This window comes from Artemia sp. Qi Xiang Cuo, chromosome 5, assembly GCF_049724085.1.
Source record: "Artemia sp. Qi Xiang Cuo chromosome 5, ASM4972408v1, whole genome shotgun sequence".
Classification (NCBI taxonomy): Eukaryota; Metazoa; Arthropoda; class Branchiopoda; order Anostraca; family Artemiidae; genus Artemia; species Artemia sp. Qi Xiang Cuo.
In genome coordinates, this window is record NC_142798.1 from 22,331,960 (window position 1) to 22,350,589 (window position 18,630).

The 18,630-nt window shown below is 36.8% G+C and overlaps 1 protein-coding gene across 1 annotated transcript in view; it reads left to right on the forward strand.

The window, feature by feature from the left end:
* Window positions 1–18,630, forward strand: part of LOC148951953 (zwei Ig domain protein zig-8-like) — a 247,860-nt gene that overhangs the window by 128,137 nt on the left and 101,093 nt on the right. Inside the window, exon 4 of the mRNA XM_089088770.1 lies at window positions 8,603–8,727. Within this exon, the coding sequence (XP_088944896.1) occupies window positions 8,603–8,727 (125 nt within the window). The remainder of the gene's footprint in view (window positions 1–8,602; window positions 8,728–18,630) is intronic.

Sequence of the window (18,630 nt, forward strand, 5' to 3'; positions counted from 1 at the left end):
AGCGCCACGTCGTCGGCAAAGTCGACGTCTGAAAGAACTCTTTCAGCAAAGCCTATGCCAAACCGCTGCACCTGCTGTGTTTTATTCAGGATGTGGTCTATTACACAGTTAAAGAGCTCAAGTGCAGCGGCACATCCTTGCCGGACACCGTTTTTAATTTTGAAATATCAGGAAGGCCGTCCATTTACGATCACCGCACTTTCAGTGTTATTATACAGCTCTTTGAGGAGACGGACGATTTTCGTGGGTACGCCATCAGACTGGAGGATTAGTCATAGTGACTGCCTATCGACAGTGTCGAAGGCAGATCGAAAATCGACAAAGGCAATGTACGCCTTCGTCTTATATTCAAGAGTTTTCTCTACTAGCTGTCTATCGTATGGATTTGCTCGGTGGTGGACCTGCCTGGCATGAAGCCAGCTTGCTGGGGGCGACGAAGGGCATGGGAGTAGCTTGTTGCCCGTTTGAGAAGCAGCATAGCGAAGAGCTTTCCAGGAACTGAGAGTAAAGTTATGCCACGATAACTGCTACATTCTGCTTTGCTCCCCTTCCTCTTGTAGATTGGTGCAAGTAGGCCCTTCTTCCACTCTGAGGGGATTTTTCAGAGTGCCACACAAGGTTAAACAGCATTTGTAGCCAGAGGATCCTGGCTGGACCCCCATTCTTAAGGAAATCCTATGTTAGGCCACATATTCCTGGCGCTTTGTTATTCTTTAGCTTGCGGGTGGCAGCTTTTATCTCCTCAGCTGTAAATTCAGGACCATCAGGAGCAGGTATGGTAGTAGCCGCAGCAGCCACTAGCTCGTGGTCCGTCTGGTCTGGTGGATCTGAGCTGAGCAGTTTTTCAAAGTGGTCCTCCCACTGGCGGAGGCATTGTGATTGGTCGTAGATATTCTCACCGCTAGCGCTTAAAAGGTATGACGTAGTTTGAGTGTGCTGACCTGACAGCTCACGAAGAATCTTGTAGGTTGCTCCACTCTCCTTTTTCTAGGTGGCCTCTTGCAGTTCGGATGCCTTGCTGTCAATAAAAGCCTTGCGGTCTTTATGCAGCATGGAATTGCGCTCTTTGTTTTGCAGTCTGTATGTAGCCATGTCCCCGCCAAGACGTGCTTCTCGCCTGAGCTCTATGATGGCAAGGGATTGATTACTGATCCAGTCCTTTTTCTTCCGTTGCCTCATTCCAACAATGTCAGTTGCTGCCGCAAGAGTGTTCTCTTTGAAGGACTTCCATGCAACTTCACTTTCATCGCATTGGCCGAGGACCTCAAATCTGTTGGATATCTCCACATGGTACCGCTCAGCCAGAGCGGGGTCCTGTTGGATGCGACCGGCAACAATTTTCCGAGAAGACTGGCTGTTCTTCATAGCTTTGAGGCGGAGCTTAATTTTGGCTGCTCCCAGCCGGTGGTCGGTGTTCCCGAGCTCAGCGCCACAGTAGGTGTGGCAATTCTGGACAGACGACAGCCAACGTCGACGTACGATGATGTAGTCGAGCATCTTCTTTGTTGATCCATCATTGCTATACCAGGTTTACTTGGCTAAATTTGGTCTCTGGAACCAGGTGTTCGCAATCGTTAGACTGTGGGCCAGACAACAATTCAGCAGCCTCTCTCCATTATCGTTTAGGCTATCCACTGTAACAGGTCCAACAGCGAGATCCCACAGGCCTGATTCGCTTGAAACACTTGCATTCAAGTCTCCTAGGAGGAGGAGGTAGTCATGGGGAGGTACAGAAGATAGTTCAGAACTAAGCAGGTTATAAAAATCGTCTTTGTCTTCTTCATCAGCGTCGTTTGTGGGGGCATAGCACATAATGACAGCTATTTTGCCGTGCTTCCCATCCAGTCTTGCGGTCAGGAGTCTAGGCGATACTGGTGCGAATGACAGGAGGGCCCTACGTGCAGCACTGTTCAGTACTAGGCCAACGCCTCTTCTTTTTTGGCTACCACCAGACCACAGAAATGTGCGTCCTTCACCTATGTCCTCTTCACCATGTCCAGGGAGGTGTGTTTCGGTGACTCCAGCTATTGTGACTTTATATTTTTTTAGTTCTTTTGCTAAAAGAAGCTTCGAAACGGGGTGGTTCAGCGTCAGGACGTTTCAGATGGCCACATTGGTACCACCTTGGTCAACGATGTTCAGAGGGGATCGTCCTTGGGCGGTCCGGGGTCGAGGCGGGATTTGAGAAGACATATCCGAGGCTAAATTAAATCTGATTCCATTCGTAGCAATAAGGGTTTCGGGAGGAGGGCTGCCAACCCAACCGTCCATAGGTGCATTTGGTTCCCCGGTGGCTAGCCGGATATCCAGAGGCACGTGGAGGGTCGTGTTGCAGTACCCGTAGTTTTATTCGGAGACCCGTTTAGGCTGTAAAATTTCAATTCAGAAATATTTTGCAATGATAATTTATAAAATAATTGCATTTCTTTTGGTCTTTGCGATTGCTGTTATCTAGTCCATGATCGGTCGTTCCCTTTAAAATCGCTTTTAGTAGCGCCACCTAAGAATCTCTTCATCATCCCATGGGTAAGTGGCACTTTTGATTACGTCATAAGATTTTCAAAATATTAGTGGCTGTGATTCCCAATTTCCAGGAGATCGACCTCTCTATGGATGAGCCAATACAAGTCATCAGCCCGCTTGACGTTGAGGAGCATTTGATATTGATGATCCTGGAGTAAATAAAATTCTTAGTTTTTATTCTATATTTACCCAAAATAGATCCAACTTTTGAGTCTTAGAACTCACCTAGAAATTCGTCCCCAAGAGAGGTTATCACGATTAGCGTTTGTTGTACCAGGAAGACTGTTAGTAGAAGTTGTTTACATGGAGACTAAAATTCAGAGAGTTATTCTACCAACTTTGGTTACTGATTCATTAGTAATAGTGTGGGAATGTCTGCCTTATAAGTAGTAATGGATCTCTGTGATTCCTCATTTAATGGTAAGGCATTCATTTAGACGTTTCAATGATTAATAATTATTATATTCTTGTTTATAATTAACATTGATCTCTATTATTTAACTTTTATGATTTATTTTTAGCTCTTCAAAAAGGGGTTTCTTGCGGGCTCAAAAGATGCCTTGTGCTTCGGCCTGATCCATTATTCCTTCGAGCAAAAGGCATTTTGTGTTTCTGTGTAGTTTTCAAGCTCATATCCGTCTACTGCCTAGCAGACATGACGAGCGGGAAACTTCCATTGAAAAATCCTAGAAAGCTAAGAAAAATGACTTATTTCCATGGAGTATTTCAATGCCACAGCCTGATAACTATTTAACTGAAATTGCTCATGCTCAGGGAATTACATAGCACCGATTTAACTATTGGTTTATAATGAAAAAAAAAATACAACGAAAACCATCGCAATCTTATGACCCCCTTCACCAAGATTTTCTTACGACAAAAATTTGAGGACCTTCTTCCCTCACCTGGTGTTAGGTCGTATTCCCTAGAAGTATATTACTAGGGCAGAAGCTCCTGCTTTCCACCTAGTTTAGCTGAGACCCAACATCCTTTTGTGGAACAATTCACGATGACAACAATTATCTCTCCATAAAGGTTGGTTTGTGTCTATACAACCAAAGCAACAAGTAAAGAACAAGTTTTGTTAATTAAGTTCGATTGAGATCCTATTGCTTCTTTTTGTAGATTATGAACAACAATATTTTGGAAAACTTTCTGGAAATATATTCTGGAGATCTGAAGCTGATAGCAGTTGGAAGTATTTTAGTTTAGTTCTCAACCCAATCTTAGGCGCACACAAAATCCCAAAACTTAAAGCAAAATAACGATAAAAAAAAAACATGACGAAAAAAGACGTCTGAATTGAGGATTTCTATATATACTTGCTCAAAATTATTTCGTGGAAACCTATTTCCACGAAGCATTCAACTTCAATTTGGGCTTACGGTGGGAATAATTCTATGTTCTATCGAAATCACATTATATACGATAAGATGATTTTCTAAACTAGGACAGTTTTCTGGCGTGTTGATTGTAATATTTTTTAAGTTCAAAAACAAACGTTTTTTTTATTGAAAATCACTGGAAATTTTGAACATTTAAGAAGAATTTTTTTTCTTTGTTTTTGAGTCTTCCATATTGAGAAAACAGCCAAAATTGTACTTGTTACCTTTTCCAAGCTGAAAATTACTGAATTAATGAATGGTTTTTGTTCTCCATCATAAATAACACAAATTATCCGATGGATTATGAAAAAAAGGCAAAAAGAAAGAAACAAACACTACGATTCTATTTACAACGATACTTAACTCGTGTTCAGACTGACCTACAATAGCCCGATATAAGTCACGATGAGGATTGAGCGAACGCTGAAACCGGACAATACACTTAGTGACTGCAGTAGTCGGGTCGACAGTTTTATATTTCTGGGAAATTCTAGTGTTTCTCTCCCACGGCGGAACACTTAGGGGATATTTTGCGTACTTGTAGTAGACTCCGCGGACTGAAGGCTTATCAGTTTCAGTGAAAAGGAGACCAAAACGGCGAAAGTGACATAACATGTGGTATAACAAATAAAGAATAAAGGCGTCCGAGTATATGACGGTTATAAAGACGTTTACAAGATAAAAGTAATCCATATGCTTTTCGTGCCTTTTTAGAAAAATGCTCAACCAGTGCTTCGCGAGTAGACTTCAGATTGGAAGAGATTGGCAGTCCAAGGTAAATAAAAGAAGGCTTTGAGCTGATCGTAGTGTCACCTTGGAGCACGCTAATTGGGTCCGAATCTTTCGCGTTCCGACAAAAAAAAACTACCTCACTATTAGCAGCGTTAAAAACTAACCCAATCTTAGCATATTCATAACTTAATACACGGTAGTCACCCTCAAAACCAGAAACAGTCCTTTTTGCGTTAAGTATATAATCAGCGTAATTGACGAACGACACATCTAGACCGAGATATAAGCAACATGTTCAAGCAGACTCTTGTGGGACAATAATGCTGTTATTGTATAAAGGAGGCGAAGTAATGGAGCCTTGTCGGATATTCTTACCACCATACTGCGACGAGTGGGGACTTTAATCTTCACTCTCAATCTGCTATACATGCTCCTCCACACAGCAACGACCGAATGCCAGAGTCAAATGCTCAACGAACATCATGGCCCGCTAGGACAAGTGTACCATTATTATCATGAGCATTGAGCAGAAGGTTTGTAATCAATGAATGACCATGCTCACGACTAGTAACACCCTTAAACCTGAATTGCGAATCAGGAGTATAACACGCTTCACTTAGGTCACCGACAACCAGCATTTCCATAAATTTGCAGAATACCGGCGCAACAGTTATCGGGCGATACGAAGAACAGTTCTCGGAATCATTCCCTTTTTAAGGAACTGGTGTAACGACACCAACACAAAAAACATCTGGGATAAGACCGCAGTTGAAAATCACTGATACATAAGAGCAAGGTGGTTTAACACACAGTCACCCCCGATAGCCAGATGCATTCCACAAATATTATCAAAACCCCGCGAATACTTCTTTTTCAGTTTAGATAGAACATGGCGGATATTAGATATAGTAACAACGAACCCGACACTTCGTTCGCTTAACGACAGGAGGTAATCGAGCTCTTTTTCAAACTCTTCCTTGAGGATCGTCTTGGGAGGTGAAAATTTAGCAGTGAAATATGCATTCCAATCACTTTCACTTGGCAAAATATCTTCTTTGCGAGACTTAGGACTCCTTTTATTTTTAATATACTTCCAGACTGCTATTTGGTTCTTCTTCAAGCCCTTTGCAATGCTTGTCTGTCAAATCAAGTCTGTGTTTAGCTAGAGTCTTAGCAAATTTCCGATTGGTGTATAACCTGATGTTGTTCAAGACACCTAGGCAAGGGTGCCCGCACTCGTTCCATAATGTATACTAGAATTTTGACCGGCTACAAGACTCGGACAGCTCATCATTTTGGGGCCACTGTGGATTTTCACTTCCAATTCGCACTTTACGTGTTGGAACTGCAGTATTTTTAGCATAGCGTAGAGCATGAGTGATTTCTGAACAGTAATTGTTTAGGAGTATCTGCTTCTCATTGTCGGAAACAGACGAACCTTGTTGAAGCAGCTGAAGTGGAACTTTTATCTTTCCAAGTATATGATCACATACGGACTTGAAAAGTGGAGAGTCAGCTTTCCGTCACTCATATTTTATCACCCATTTGCGATGACATTCATCCCGCTGAGTGGGTTTATTAGTCACACAGAACACATTCGAGATAGGTAGGTGGTCGGAAGCGCAGATGCTTAAGTTCATCCGACATTTTTCATTTGTCTTCACATCTACAGTTCACAGCATTGAGTCTAGGGAGGATATAGAGTCGGAGATTTGCACATATGTGTAGTCTAGGTTATTTTCCGGTACACGAAGACTTTCACAGGCAGTTACCAAAACCTGGGTTCTGGGGCTGTTGTCACACAGGTTACAGTTCATGTCTCCGGCGACAATGCAAGACAGTTTTGAGTAACGCACTCACAAACTGCTTCACAAAAGCTGTCCACAAGCGGCATTGAATCTTGCATCAGATTCATGGTCACGATAGTCCGTGGGCATATAGACACAGAATAGAGCTGTATCACTGATTCGGACACTGGCGAAGGAGTCAGACTGTTTGTAGAGGAAAGTCTTAAAACTTCTGCGCACCAGTATTGAAAAACCACCAAAGGGCCTACCTCTGCCAGAACGCTTATTAGGATTACTGAGTACGATGAAGGTGTCGTTCATATTCAGAAGCTGTAGTCCTTCTGCTGTAAGAAACTGCTCTTGTAGACAGATCACGTCATATTCTAGCATTAGTTGCTCAACCAGAGGGAGTTTAGCGAGAACTCCACCATTCATGTTCCATGATACAACTTTAAGTTCATTATTAATCATTGTTTCAATACTTTCTGTGCTTAACGGCATTTAAAACTGTGGCAGGGGTGGTTTAGCGAACCACACAGAGCATATTTAAGGGGGTTTTGGCAGGGATTGTCCTTAGAAATTGAGTGTTTCCCAGCGCAACGGTAGCACTTTGGCGTATTCTGACAATCCTTTGCTGCGTGGCTGAAGCACTGACACTTGTAGCACTGGATTGGCATAAATTTGTCTTCACAAATTGGCAGGCTCTCATATCTAATCAAGGGGGGAGACTAGATTGCATTTTGTAGGTCTTCTCGCAAATCAAATTTCAGTTTGAATGACCTGGTTTCGCCTATTCGGGAAGCTTCAACACATTTAGAGACTAGACTGTGTAAATCATCTTCCGGAATGCTACACGGGACATGGCGAATAATCTCGAAGAAAGAAGGGCTTTTCACTCTTGCGAAAACAGAGTTATCATTGCTAGTAATAGCTAGTGCAATGGAATCGGTGGTCGCGTTGTCTTTCGCTAGAACGCTCCAGGCACTCGTAAGAGGCTTCAGTTCAACGATGTCACTGCATGTCTGCCCGAAAATTCCATATAAATAGTTTTTCCCCGATTCGGGATCAGTAAGTTCTTGGGGCGGATTCTTGAGAACTATGGCGTAAGTCTGTGTAGGTTTTTCCTTATTCTTGGGTGACTGATTAGAGGCGCATAACTGGTATTCGGATACAACAAAACCGTCAAACTTTCGGCATAGCTCTCCCACTTTTCTCGTTAAAGTAGCACTTATTTCGCCAGAAATGATCAGAACATCATCTGGTTGGTATATTACGAACCGTGGGAGTGAAAAGCTATTTTCATCGCACAGCTTGAAAACTTTTATTATGTTGACGACATTATCCGCACTTTTTTCTCTTGCAGTAACTCTTGTCGCATATTCAGCTTAATCCCAAATCATCATCTTCGCTTCCAAGATATCCGCATCAGAGAAATGTGAAACCTCACTTTTGACAATACTGTCTATCGAATTTCCAGCCTTCATCGCCCGCTCAAGAGTGTTCAAAAAATTTCAAAGTATTTGAAATTTCACTGGGCGCAAGATGTTCGAGCTTCAAGAGCTGGATGAATACGGTTTAACCCAAATAGACAAGGGAAGTGTCAGCCCTCGTTCAACCTGATCACCACAGTTTAAGGGAGACTCTCCCGGCAGGTACAACGGCACTTGCCACGGGTTTATTGCCCATCTTCTACTTGTCAATTAGGGTTCGGCAAAAAACGGCTTGGCCCACTATATATGTAAATGTTCATAGATGTTCAGAAAATAGGTCAAGATCAGTAGACACATATGTAGGTCAATAAAAATATGTCAGGATTATGCGTCACTAATCCCTATTGCGAAATTTTTATTTTCCTCACTACAACTTACTGATTTATTAATGTCCGTATAATATACAATTTTGATGTTGACACTCTGAACTCTGAAAACCAACTGTAACACACAGCAACAATATAACTAGGAACTTATATTGTTGTTGTTGCACTCTCAGCACAATGCGAATGTGTCTTTCTCCAGCCGAAACTATAATTTACTTTATATTGTACACTGTTTTTCATTTTTTTTTCTTGTTTTTTTTTTGCAAAATTAAAAATATCGAATATAGTTTACGCATAATTTGACAACCAAATACCAGTGATTTTCAGACCCTCAGATAAATCATGCATTTACTTTTCAGTTGCAAAAGCCAAGATTGGTCCTCCAGAGCTATTTATCAAAGTCGGAAGTGACATAAATTTAACCTGTTTAGCCCCTCAGTCCTCAGAACCGCCATCTTTTATTACTTGGCATCATGCAGGTCAGGTAAGATTTATCGTTCCTTACTATTTTAAAAGGAAGTCTATTTACTGGATGTCACGTCTCTGATGGCGTCAGCTTCAGCACTTCTAATCCATTTGCTTCGAGGCAAACTTTCGAAAATCTTAAACAGATTATTTAAATGAAAAGGGTTCTGAACAATGCAAGACAAATAAAATAGCAGCGAGTGAAAACTTTCTTATTCACGGGTAAAAGTGTCAAACACAGAGGAAAAAGTATTGCCAAAAAATCTCCTTATTTCATACTTGTTCTTCAAAATTTAAGCTCAATAGATTCTACAATAATAAAAAAGAAGATATTTTAATATGACTTGGGAAAGACGCCCTAATAAGTCCACATTTTCGTTTTAAGTAGTCCTAGTGAGGGTTATCACATAAAAAATGTAAGCAATTTTGAATTGAAAAAATACTACTCATTACTCTTAAATGCAGTATCATTTACAATAAAATAATTTTGTTTTTTCGATGTTTCCCCCCTTTTTATTTACCTGTGGTTCTAAGTACATGTGGAGCAAGGACCCCCTGGACCCTGCCTCTCTCTACCTAAAATCTCAAAGCTATAGTGATTTTGCCGCAGTTGCTACAGTCTTTATGCCTTTTTTTCTGAAATTATGGCCCCTACAATGCTATCTCCAAAAATAAATTTTGTGCGTAAATGCGTATATAGATCAGAGTTCACTCACAAGGCCTACTCATCACAACTGCGTCTTGGTAAACTAGAAATTAATTTTTGGAAGTTTTAGTGTAATTAAAGCCAACAAAATTGACCTAGAAATAGCAAATCAAAGAAATACCTGAGATAAGTCAATCAGTCCACCTATTTAGTATTGTTCTGGAAGTGCCTAACCTTCCGCTGTTAAATACAGCCCATTTCAGTGCTATGCTTTGCTTTTCATTGAAAAATAGGATACCCCTAAACAATTACTATTTGTGTAACAGTATTTGTGTGAAATAAAAAAATTACCCAACTCACATCGACCATTGAGAACGTCTTTTATTGCTCTTGCTGATTTTTGAGCTCTTACTAGATTTGATTCCAGTAATTTGTCCTTTGTTAACTTGCCAATTTAAACAATTGTGTCATGCTCATTAATTTTCTGCTTTTTAATTTTGACTTGACTTTGTGACATCCATGACTTAGCCTGACAAAATTTTTTCTGGGTATTTTTCAAAATTCTTTCTACAGAAAAGTGAAATTTTCATAGGGAAAAAGCTTTTAAAGTCCTTGCCAATATTTAAAAGCCAAACAACTAAACACTCAACTTCGATAGTTTCTCAGATTCTTTCGCTAGTCTAATGGCCTTTGGGTTACTACCGACCAATTTATCTCAAGTTAGTGAAGACCTTCTTTATGCTTTAACTGGTGGAAATACACGCTTTAATAACAAAAGTATTTTGATAAACTTAAAAGTTTAGAAGATAGAAGATAGGGGTTATTCAAAATTTGGAAGTATGTTTTGTTCAGTACCTGAATACAAAATTTAGTCTATAGTAGCGTACTTACGCGCTGGTCCTTATTCGTAGAACATAGAGGCAATTTTTTGCACTAAGAGTGGGCAACATTAATGTTTTTTTTAAATTTGCTAGTTCAATAATAATTATGCTTCGATTAATGGCCACCATATTTATTATTAATCCACAATAATACAATTATATCTGTTTTCAAACATATTTCAGTTTAAAAGGTACAAAACAGTCAAAGACAGCTCACAATCTTGCATGCAACACACAATATCCTAACGGCATGCTCTGAAAAGGCTGCTAAATTGTACACTAATCGACAATAATAGATATGTCGTCAAGTCCCTACAGCTACGCACGAAAATAATCCGTATCACAAAAAGAAAATTTGCATTTCTTAGCTTCAACTTGAAGTTAAATTTTACGAACCAAAAAACTAAATTTCTCGTCATTAATAAAACCATTAAAACGAATCAGTCAGTACATTCTGGTGCATGTGATAGGCTTCCAACAAGCATAAAAACTACGTTAAAAAACAGAAACATGGTTCACAAGCACAACACAGGAGATTCGGCTGTATCACTTCGGGGTTACAGTTATATCAAGCTGAAAGCTTTTTTTTGCTCAAAGAGATATACTAAGTTTTTTACATATTTCAAAGTAGCATACAAGAAATTCAACGTTACAACTTTGTACTTGAACAGTTTACTTCTCCATATACTTGCCATTCTCAAATTTTAAGACATCTGTATTGGTAGAGGTTTTACGTTTTAAAATAAAAATCGACTGTTAAACTGTCGTCAGATCTGTCGAGAATTAATCTAAAAAAGGTTTTCTGCTTGAAAAAAGAATGAAGTTGAAACTTAAAACGAATAAAAATTACTATTTCACAATTTATGCTGCAAATATTGGCAGAAAAGAGTTCAAATTTTAGTGACTCCTGACATTTCCCTGTATTCACATAATTCTGAAGTAGAATTCTGAAGCGCCTTGATGAAAGCGCAAAACTGATACAACGAAACGTTTGGTTAGAAGTAGGAAAGTCCTCAAGTAGCCTGCAGAAAATAAAAAACTAATTAATATGGGTCTCAATCGTTTTCCACCAGCCATGAAATCAATGGTTTTGAGTATACAACTTCAATTTGACTCTAGGAAGCTCAATTTTCAGTAAAGTGCTAGTTTTTCAGAATTCTATGATTGCCGGAAACATCATAAGTAAATTTGTTAGAACTAGTTTTACAGATATATATGTGACATAGATTGCAAAATAAAAATATTTCTTCGTTTCAAGTGTCAACTTTGTTCTTTTCTTCTATCAGGAAAACGTCCATCAGAAATGTAAATGTGGTTTATATTTTAGACTATATCTAGCGTAATTGACTGAAAAAGTTTAGCTTGATATCATTACTATCCCTCTGCTCATGAATTTTGCTTGGATCGCCTCAACATTAGGATTAGCCAAATTACCGAACATTTAAAATCGGTAAAAACGTGGCTGCAGACTCTTCATTGAGATTCTAAAGAGCTGGAATTTCGTGGATACTTATATTCTATTTTACTGTTTTATGTACTAATGTGCCATTGAACGAGTTTAGTCACGTTAATATGTTATTTTTTTCATGAAACTCATTGTCTCAAGTACAAGTTCCACAATTTTGAAATTCATATTAAATTCAGAGCTTAGTACTGATTATTTTGGTGTCAGACACTTTTCTTTTATTAAGATTTCTTCATTCGTGACTTCTGCTTTAAAACTCACCCATTCATTTTAAGGAAACAATCCAATTTTCATACCAAATTAATTAACAAAGGAGAACTTAAGACTTGACACAAAAATAAATGAACCATAAACTCTTGAAAAACGCTCCAACCTAACTTTTTTTTAAAAACAGATTAAGGAAAACATTAATTCAAATTATCTCAAGGTATTTACAGTTCTTGCTAAAAACGTAGAGCAGATTAGAGTGAAGTAAAAGAGTTAAATTCATTTCCTAATAGTTTTTTTATTTAATTGAATTTGTTATAGCCATAAATTTAAAGGCAGTTCTCTAATGTCGAAGCTTTAAGTTAATACGTAATAGTCTTTTATAATTATGCATGCACAGCTATTGTTTATCACAGAGTATATTAGTTTTTAGAGGGCAGAGGGCCACATAGGTACTTATAAGTTTGACTGTACTAAAAAAAAGTAATAACTAACATGTAATGTAGAAAATATTAGAAATTCTTTACAAGATGGATTCAAGCTTTCTCTCCATGGAAATAGCTTCATATCTGGAAATAGCGTTTATTCTGTTTAGTGGCAAGATAATCACAGCTGAATGAGCTTGAAGTACTAACAGTATATTCTGGCCACAGTTTATATAATTGTCTAGTAAGTTTACCGCAGATGATTTCTGGCTCTTCATTCTCGGTGGGAACAAAAAGCTCCTCCCACTTATTTCTGCACTTACTGTCCACTTATTGGTTGAGCCGACCAAGTGGTTTTGTCAGTACTTGTTCCGTAGGTGATTATTCTTTGTCTACCCGTGAAAAGATCTAATGCCGCTTATGTTTATATCTGCAAAAACGTTCTCTGGAGCACTCGCACCTCGGTCCGGGTTTTTATAATGGGAGAGATAGGGAAAGATCATACTGGATAATTATATAAACTGTGATTCTGGCTGACGAAACTTCTGACGTATATCATACCATTAAAAGGAGTGTACGAAAAGTTAGGAGCGGCATGTGTAATAGTAGCTGGAATTTTAAGGAACGAAAGAAAAATAACAGTAAATATGTCAAATAAATTATTGCTTTAAAATGCTTTTAATATACTTGGTCTATCAAACAGTTCGTGGTAACGAACTGTATAGTAAGAGCGACTCGTCTCAACAGTAGCCGAAACTCTAAAAAAACAAATTTTAATATCAATAGATGCATCAAAAGAATCGAATTTTTATGTTGATTTAAAATATATAAGTTTCATCAAGTTTACTCATATTCATCAAAAGATACGAGCCTGAGAAAATGTACTTTATTTTCAAAAAAAGGGAAAACACCCTTTAAAAGTCATAGAATCTTAAAGAAAATAACACCATCTGATTCAGCGTATCAGATAACCTTACTGTAGAGGTTTCAAGCTCCTATCTACATAAATGTGGAATTTTGCAGTTTTCGCCAGAATCTGGGTGAAGAGTAAAGGGAAAAGGATTGTATCAATCACTTCACTAATATTACCACGGTCACAATACCTTTTTGGCTGTTTTCTGGGAATGTCTTCAAGAAGTTCAAACTTTAAAACGTTAACTATTATATTTTATGTATTTTAATATGGAGCTACAATACTAAAATTTCGTTGAAACAAATATTGTTAGAGTTTAGAAAATACAAAAGATAGATACAAGTGATTGCGATTGATGATGTCGAAAGCTGATGTTTATGTTTGACTTTAATACCCGAGCAATATTATTGTCACAATTATCGATGGAAAAATAATCGCGATTTTTGTTTGTTTTCTGAAAATTCCAAATATTGTAGGCCTAAAGAAGACCAAAAGTGTGCAGCTATTTGCAAAAATCGAACCAGTCGAAAAATCTTGGCACAGATCTTTTTCTTCAATCCTTTTCGTATTCTCCTCAATACAACTTTTCAAAGCCTCCCGCTCACAAAAAGAGCTTTACGAAACTTATTCATCATTGAGCGCACATTGCTGAAATTAGGGTTACGTGTGTCACCAATTCTGATTGATAGAAGTTCTTGATTTCTTTTTCTTTTTAATGTTTACGTATAAAATAAGGGTGTTACACTTAATGCTGTGATTATGATGATAAGACATAAAGTTTTAATCGAACATTGCTAATTTCATAATTGTAGTTTGATGAAAACACACTGTGATACAACGCAAGTGATGAAAACACACTGTTCATCGTCAGTCTTAATTCTATACTCTGATTTTAGTGCTATGAATTAGGCCTATGAATTAGTGCTATGAATTATACCTTATGGTCCCTTGAAATAATTTTCTTTGGGGAGCCAAAGCAAAAGAATTCAGTGATTTTATTTTTGAAGGTATGTGACTGAAATTTTCTTGAGATTTCTTGGGACCTTTCCGAAACTTTTTGCCCTTTCTGCAGCACAAACAAAAGTTTGGAGAGTTTCTTCACCATAAATAAAGAACAAAAATAATTTGCATTTGTTTTCATTTCTTCGCCGGCTATTGTTACTGCAGCTTTAGAGATAAAATACTAAACCAACTAAAGATGATAAGTCAGCATATTTTGCCACTTCTAAAGTTATTGACATAACCACAGTGGAAAAAATAAGCTGAATAAGATTTATCTCGTCTTTGTTCTATTGATTATAGTATGATGTGTTGTATTCATTGAAATAATATTTGGATAATTGTATGATTCGTTTGTGCATCAATTTGTACTAGGTTGTCTCGTGTGTTTACTTTGTTATTATTTACTTTTATTGTGTGTTATCTAGTTGTTTTCTTATAATTTCATTTTTACTTTGGGAACTGACAGGGATTGTGGTTTACGCCGTAATAAAGTCTTATCATTATATAAAGAAATTAATCATTCTTCATACAAATCTGAAAAAGTAAAAAAGCTTTACCTATTTGTCTTGACTTTACTAGAACCAGTCATGGCCCTCAAGTCTTTCATCACTTCCACTAAGTCTTTCATCACTTTACTTTGTTGATAATTCAAAAATAATCACTTCCATCACTTCATCACTTCCATCAAGTCTTTCATCCCTTGATAATTAAAAAATCAGACTCGTTGCATTAGGAAGGTTCTAAGGAAGGGCAAAGCGGAGGAGTCGCCCTACTAAAGTACAATCATACTTCGCCATCTTTCATTGAAATGTACTAACTGTATGCAAACTCTATAATGAGAAATAATTGCGTGCATTCAGGCTCCCGGAATAACATAAAAAAACACAAAATTTACAAGTACTCTCTTTTGAAAATCCGGTAACCTGGTCACTCTGACTACAAAACCTCAATGGAACCATAATCGCATCCAGGTACCCGTTGTATAACATTGCATGATCGTTTTAAGATTAGCGAATGGGTGGAAGTGTAAGTTAAGATAAATGACAAAGAAACTCACAACATATATACGACACTGATCCCTGCAAAGGCTGCACGGCCTGTATAGATTACTTATAAGGTAAGATAATAATGTGACCCAAATTACGCATTGCATGACTGAAACTTAGTTCATCAAGTAAAATTAGTCAGTAATTGATTCGCCCTTATTCATGTTTCCAAGTTTCAATTTTTGCATTTCTATGCACAATTGTATGCGCTTGTTTATACATTGGACTAACATATATTAGTTAACTGATAATAGATTCCTTCGTGCGTATGCACTAACTCTTTCCTGACAGACTGCACCAAGGTGTCTATAGGATCAATTTCTCCTGAGAGAAAACAAGAAGAGGTCCAAGCCCCAATTTTGAGAAAAATAGGCCAGAGATATTTCCCTGACGATTTTTTTTGAAAATATGTTGTTGTTTATCTGTGGGTTCTGCTTATAATTAATTGGTATTTTCAACAAGAGTACTATACAGTAGTTAATTTATACTAACTGTAACGGGTGCCATATTTTTATTTTATTTGATATTCGTACTTTTTAATTATGACTTGAACTGCCCTTGGAATTTCTATGGCTACTTTGGTTGCTATTGAATGGTTTTGCTTGATGTAGGGCAATCAGGTAAGTGTATATTATCATTTACGTATATATCATTTTTGAAATTCAAGAAATTCGCTTTACCAATCCAGTTCATAATCACTGTCTACTATGGAAATTGAATAATATTTTATAATGTTTTGTGGGGTTTCCGCTTTTATAGTATTTTTTTTTCTATCTTGACAATCAGTTTTCATTTTAGCTATGTTCTGCTAAATTTAAGGGAGTATCATATATGATCTTAAAACACTAAGAAAACACGGATTTTCCCTTTTTGCTTCAGTGTTTCAAGTGAAGTAATAGTCTAATCTAGGTAATTTGAACTCTTGGTTCGGAAGTAAGGACTCTTGGGCAATTAGTGGTAAGTGGAACAAAAGTGTTAAGTACTGATGGTCTGACCTAATTGGGAAAGAATCCAAGAAAGGGTGTATTCGTTGTATGTAATTACGCTTCTTAAATCACAAAGTAAAAAATTGCCTGGAACTGTTTTCTTTCGATAAGAGGGCAGCAAATTTCTTTTCCAAGGCAAATGTTCCTTATAAAAAGTTCATTCTGAAGATTGAATTTTCTTTTAAGGCTTGTCATTCAATTACATTTCAATATCGAAACTATTCGTATATTCAAAAATTTGTTTTTGATTGTGAATACATGTGTTGTGTAATTTGTTTATGAACGGGAGACTTAGGCATAGGATTCTCCAAGACTACGGTATACGCTTGTAACTAAAGTTTGTGTCAAACTTTTTAGTAAGTCCGCAGCAAGGCTGTAGATGTGAACCCAAGATTCGCCTAAAAAGATTCTACTTTAAAAAGCTTGGAAAAAATGGAATTGTAGTCAATTTTTTAGTGTTTCGAAAGGGTTTTTCCAGACAATTTCTTATGTTTGTTTTTAATTGTAAGCTATCCGTATTTTTCATTTATTTTTAATATCCATTTAAAACAGTAGCTTGATACGCTGGAGAAATATTCTGTTATGATTTATTCTGTTTACGCAAAACGTCTCCATTTTAAGATTAGTTTTTGTTTTCGAATACTACATTTGTACCTTTGTGAGTGGCTCTTTGAAAAATCTTATGCAAGGGGGCTTTTTACACCCTTCCCACTTCAGCATAAGTAAAGAAATTAAATTAATATGTTTTTCCCCTCAAACTAATTTCGCAATAAGGTGGGAGCTGGCACCCCCTCAATCCACAGTTTAAACCCTTAGTTCAGCTATATCTTCCAAATAAAGCGAATTTAGGTTATAGCCTTCTCCCCATTTCCAGAATTTATATGGAATATTGTCATTGAAATGGGGACGATCTTGGACACTAAACGTACTTCTTGAGGTTTCAGGTTTTTTCTTAATGAAGAATCCGCTGACCTTCCCCCAGTAATTAGTATTTTGCGCGGCTATGTAATTTGTGTAGATGCAGTTATTAATCCTCCAACTCAACAACTCAGAAAAATGGGGCTTACAAATAATTTTCGTAATATTCAAATTTTGGCAATTTGTTTAGGGACAAATATAATACCACTTGGCAGCATGTCGTGGGAAACCTTGGGTTCTATAAGTACCTCCCACTTAGCTTAACCCTCTTGCAATACAAATATCAATGTGGACTTTGAAAAGTCTACGTTGAGTTTCCTACCATAGGGTATAGAAGGCTACTTTTCGGTTGTTTTCATCTGGAAATGCAAATAATAGACAGTTCTCTTCTGTTCATTAATCATACCGCTGAGCACTACTATTATATATATATATATATATATATATATATATATATATATATATATATATATATATATATATATATATATATATATATATATATATATATATATATATATATATATATATATATATATATATATATATATATATATATATATATATATATATATATATATATATATATATATATATATATATATATATATATATATATATATATATATATATATATATATATATATATATATATATATATATATATATATATATATATATATATATATATATATATATATATATATATATATATATATATATATATATATATATTATATATATATATATATAGTACTGGGAGCCCAGCACTCGGCCCGCAGGAAGCTTCTATATATGGATTCTTATTGTTGCTTGTCTTCAAACCGCAGGCAATTTGAGACAATTTTGCTGTCTTTTCATATTGTGGTCTTTTCACAGATATTTTTAAGGTTTATGAATTGTTGTAATCCCTTGATAAAATATATACAAATATTTTTACAATTGCCAGTTTTTTCGATTTGCCAGTTTTTTGCTCTTTAAGCAATTTAATATCTTTTCATACTGCAGCCCGTTCAAAGATGTTTGATTATTGAAGCTAGTCCGATTTTTAACAACGATGTGCAATAAGCCTCGAACTTAAAGGGTATTATCATTAAATTCACAATGGGTAAAAATAAACAACCTAGACCATCAAATGAGACAAAACCCCCCAAAAAAAAAATTATAAGTGTTATAAATGATAATTCGTTGCAAAAAAAGAAAGTTTATGCCCCACCACCTGAACAATTAACAAATCTACAACCGGGACTATCATGTAAGACTAGACCAATAAAGGCAGCTAAAGCAAAGGGCATCGACTAATTGTCTGAAGTACCGTAAATCCATAATGAAGAAAAAAATGGGGTTGGGAGATAAGTGATAGCGAGAAATCCAAAATGAAAAAAAGCTGGGTTAGAAGATAAGCGATAGCAAGAACCAAAACGTGTCAAAAT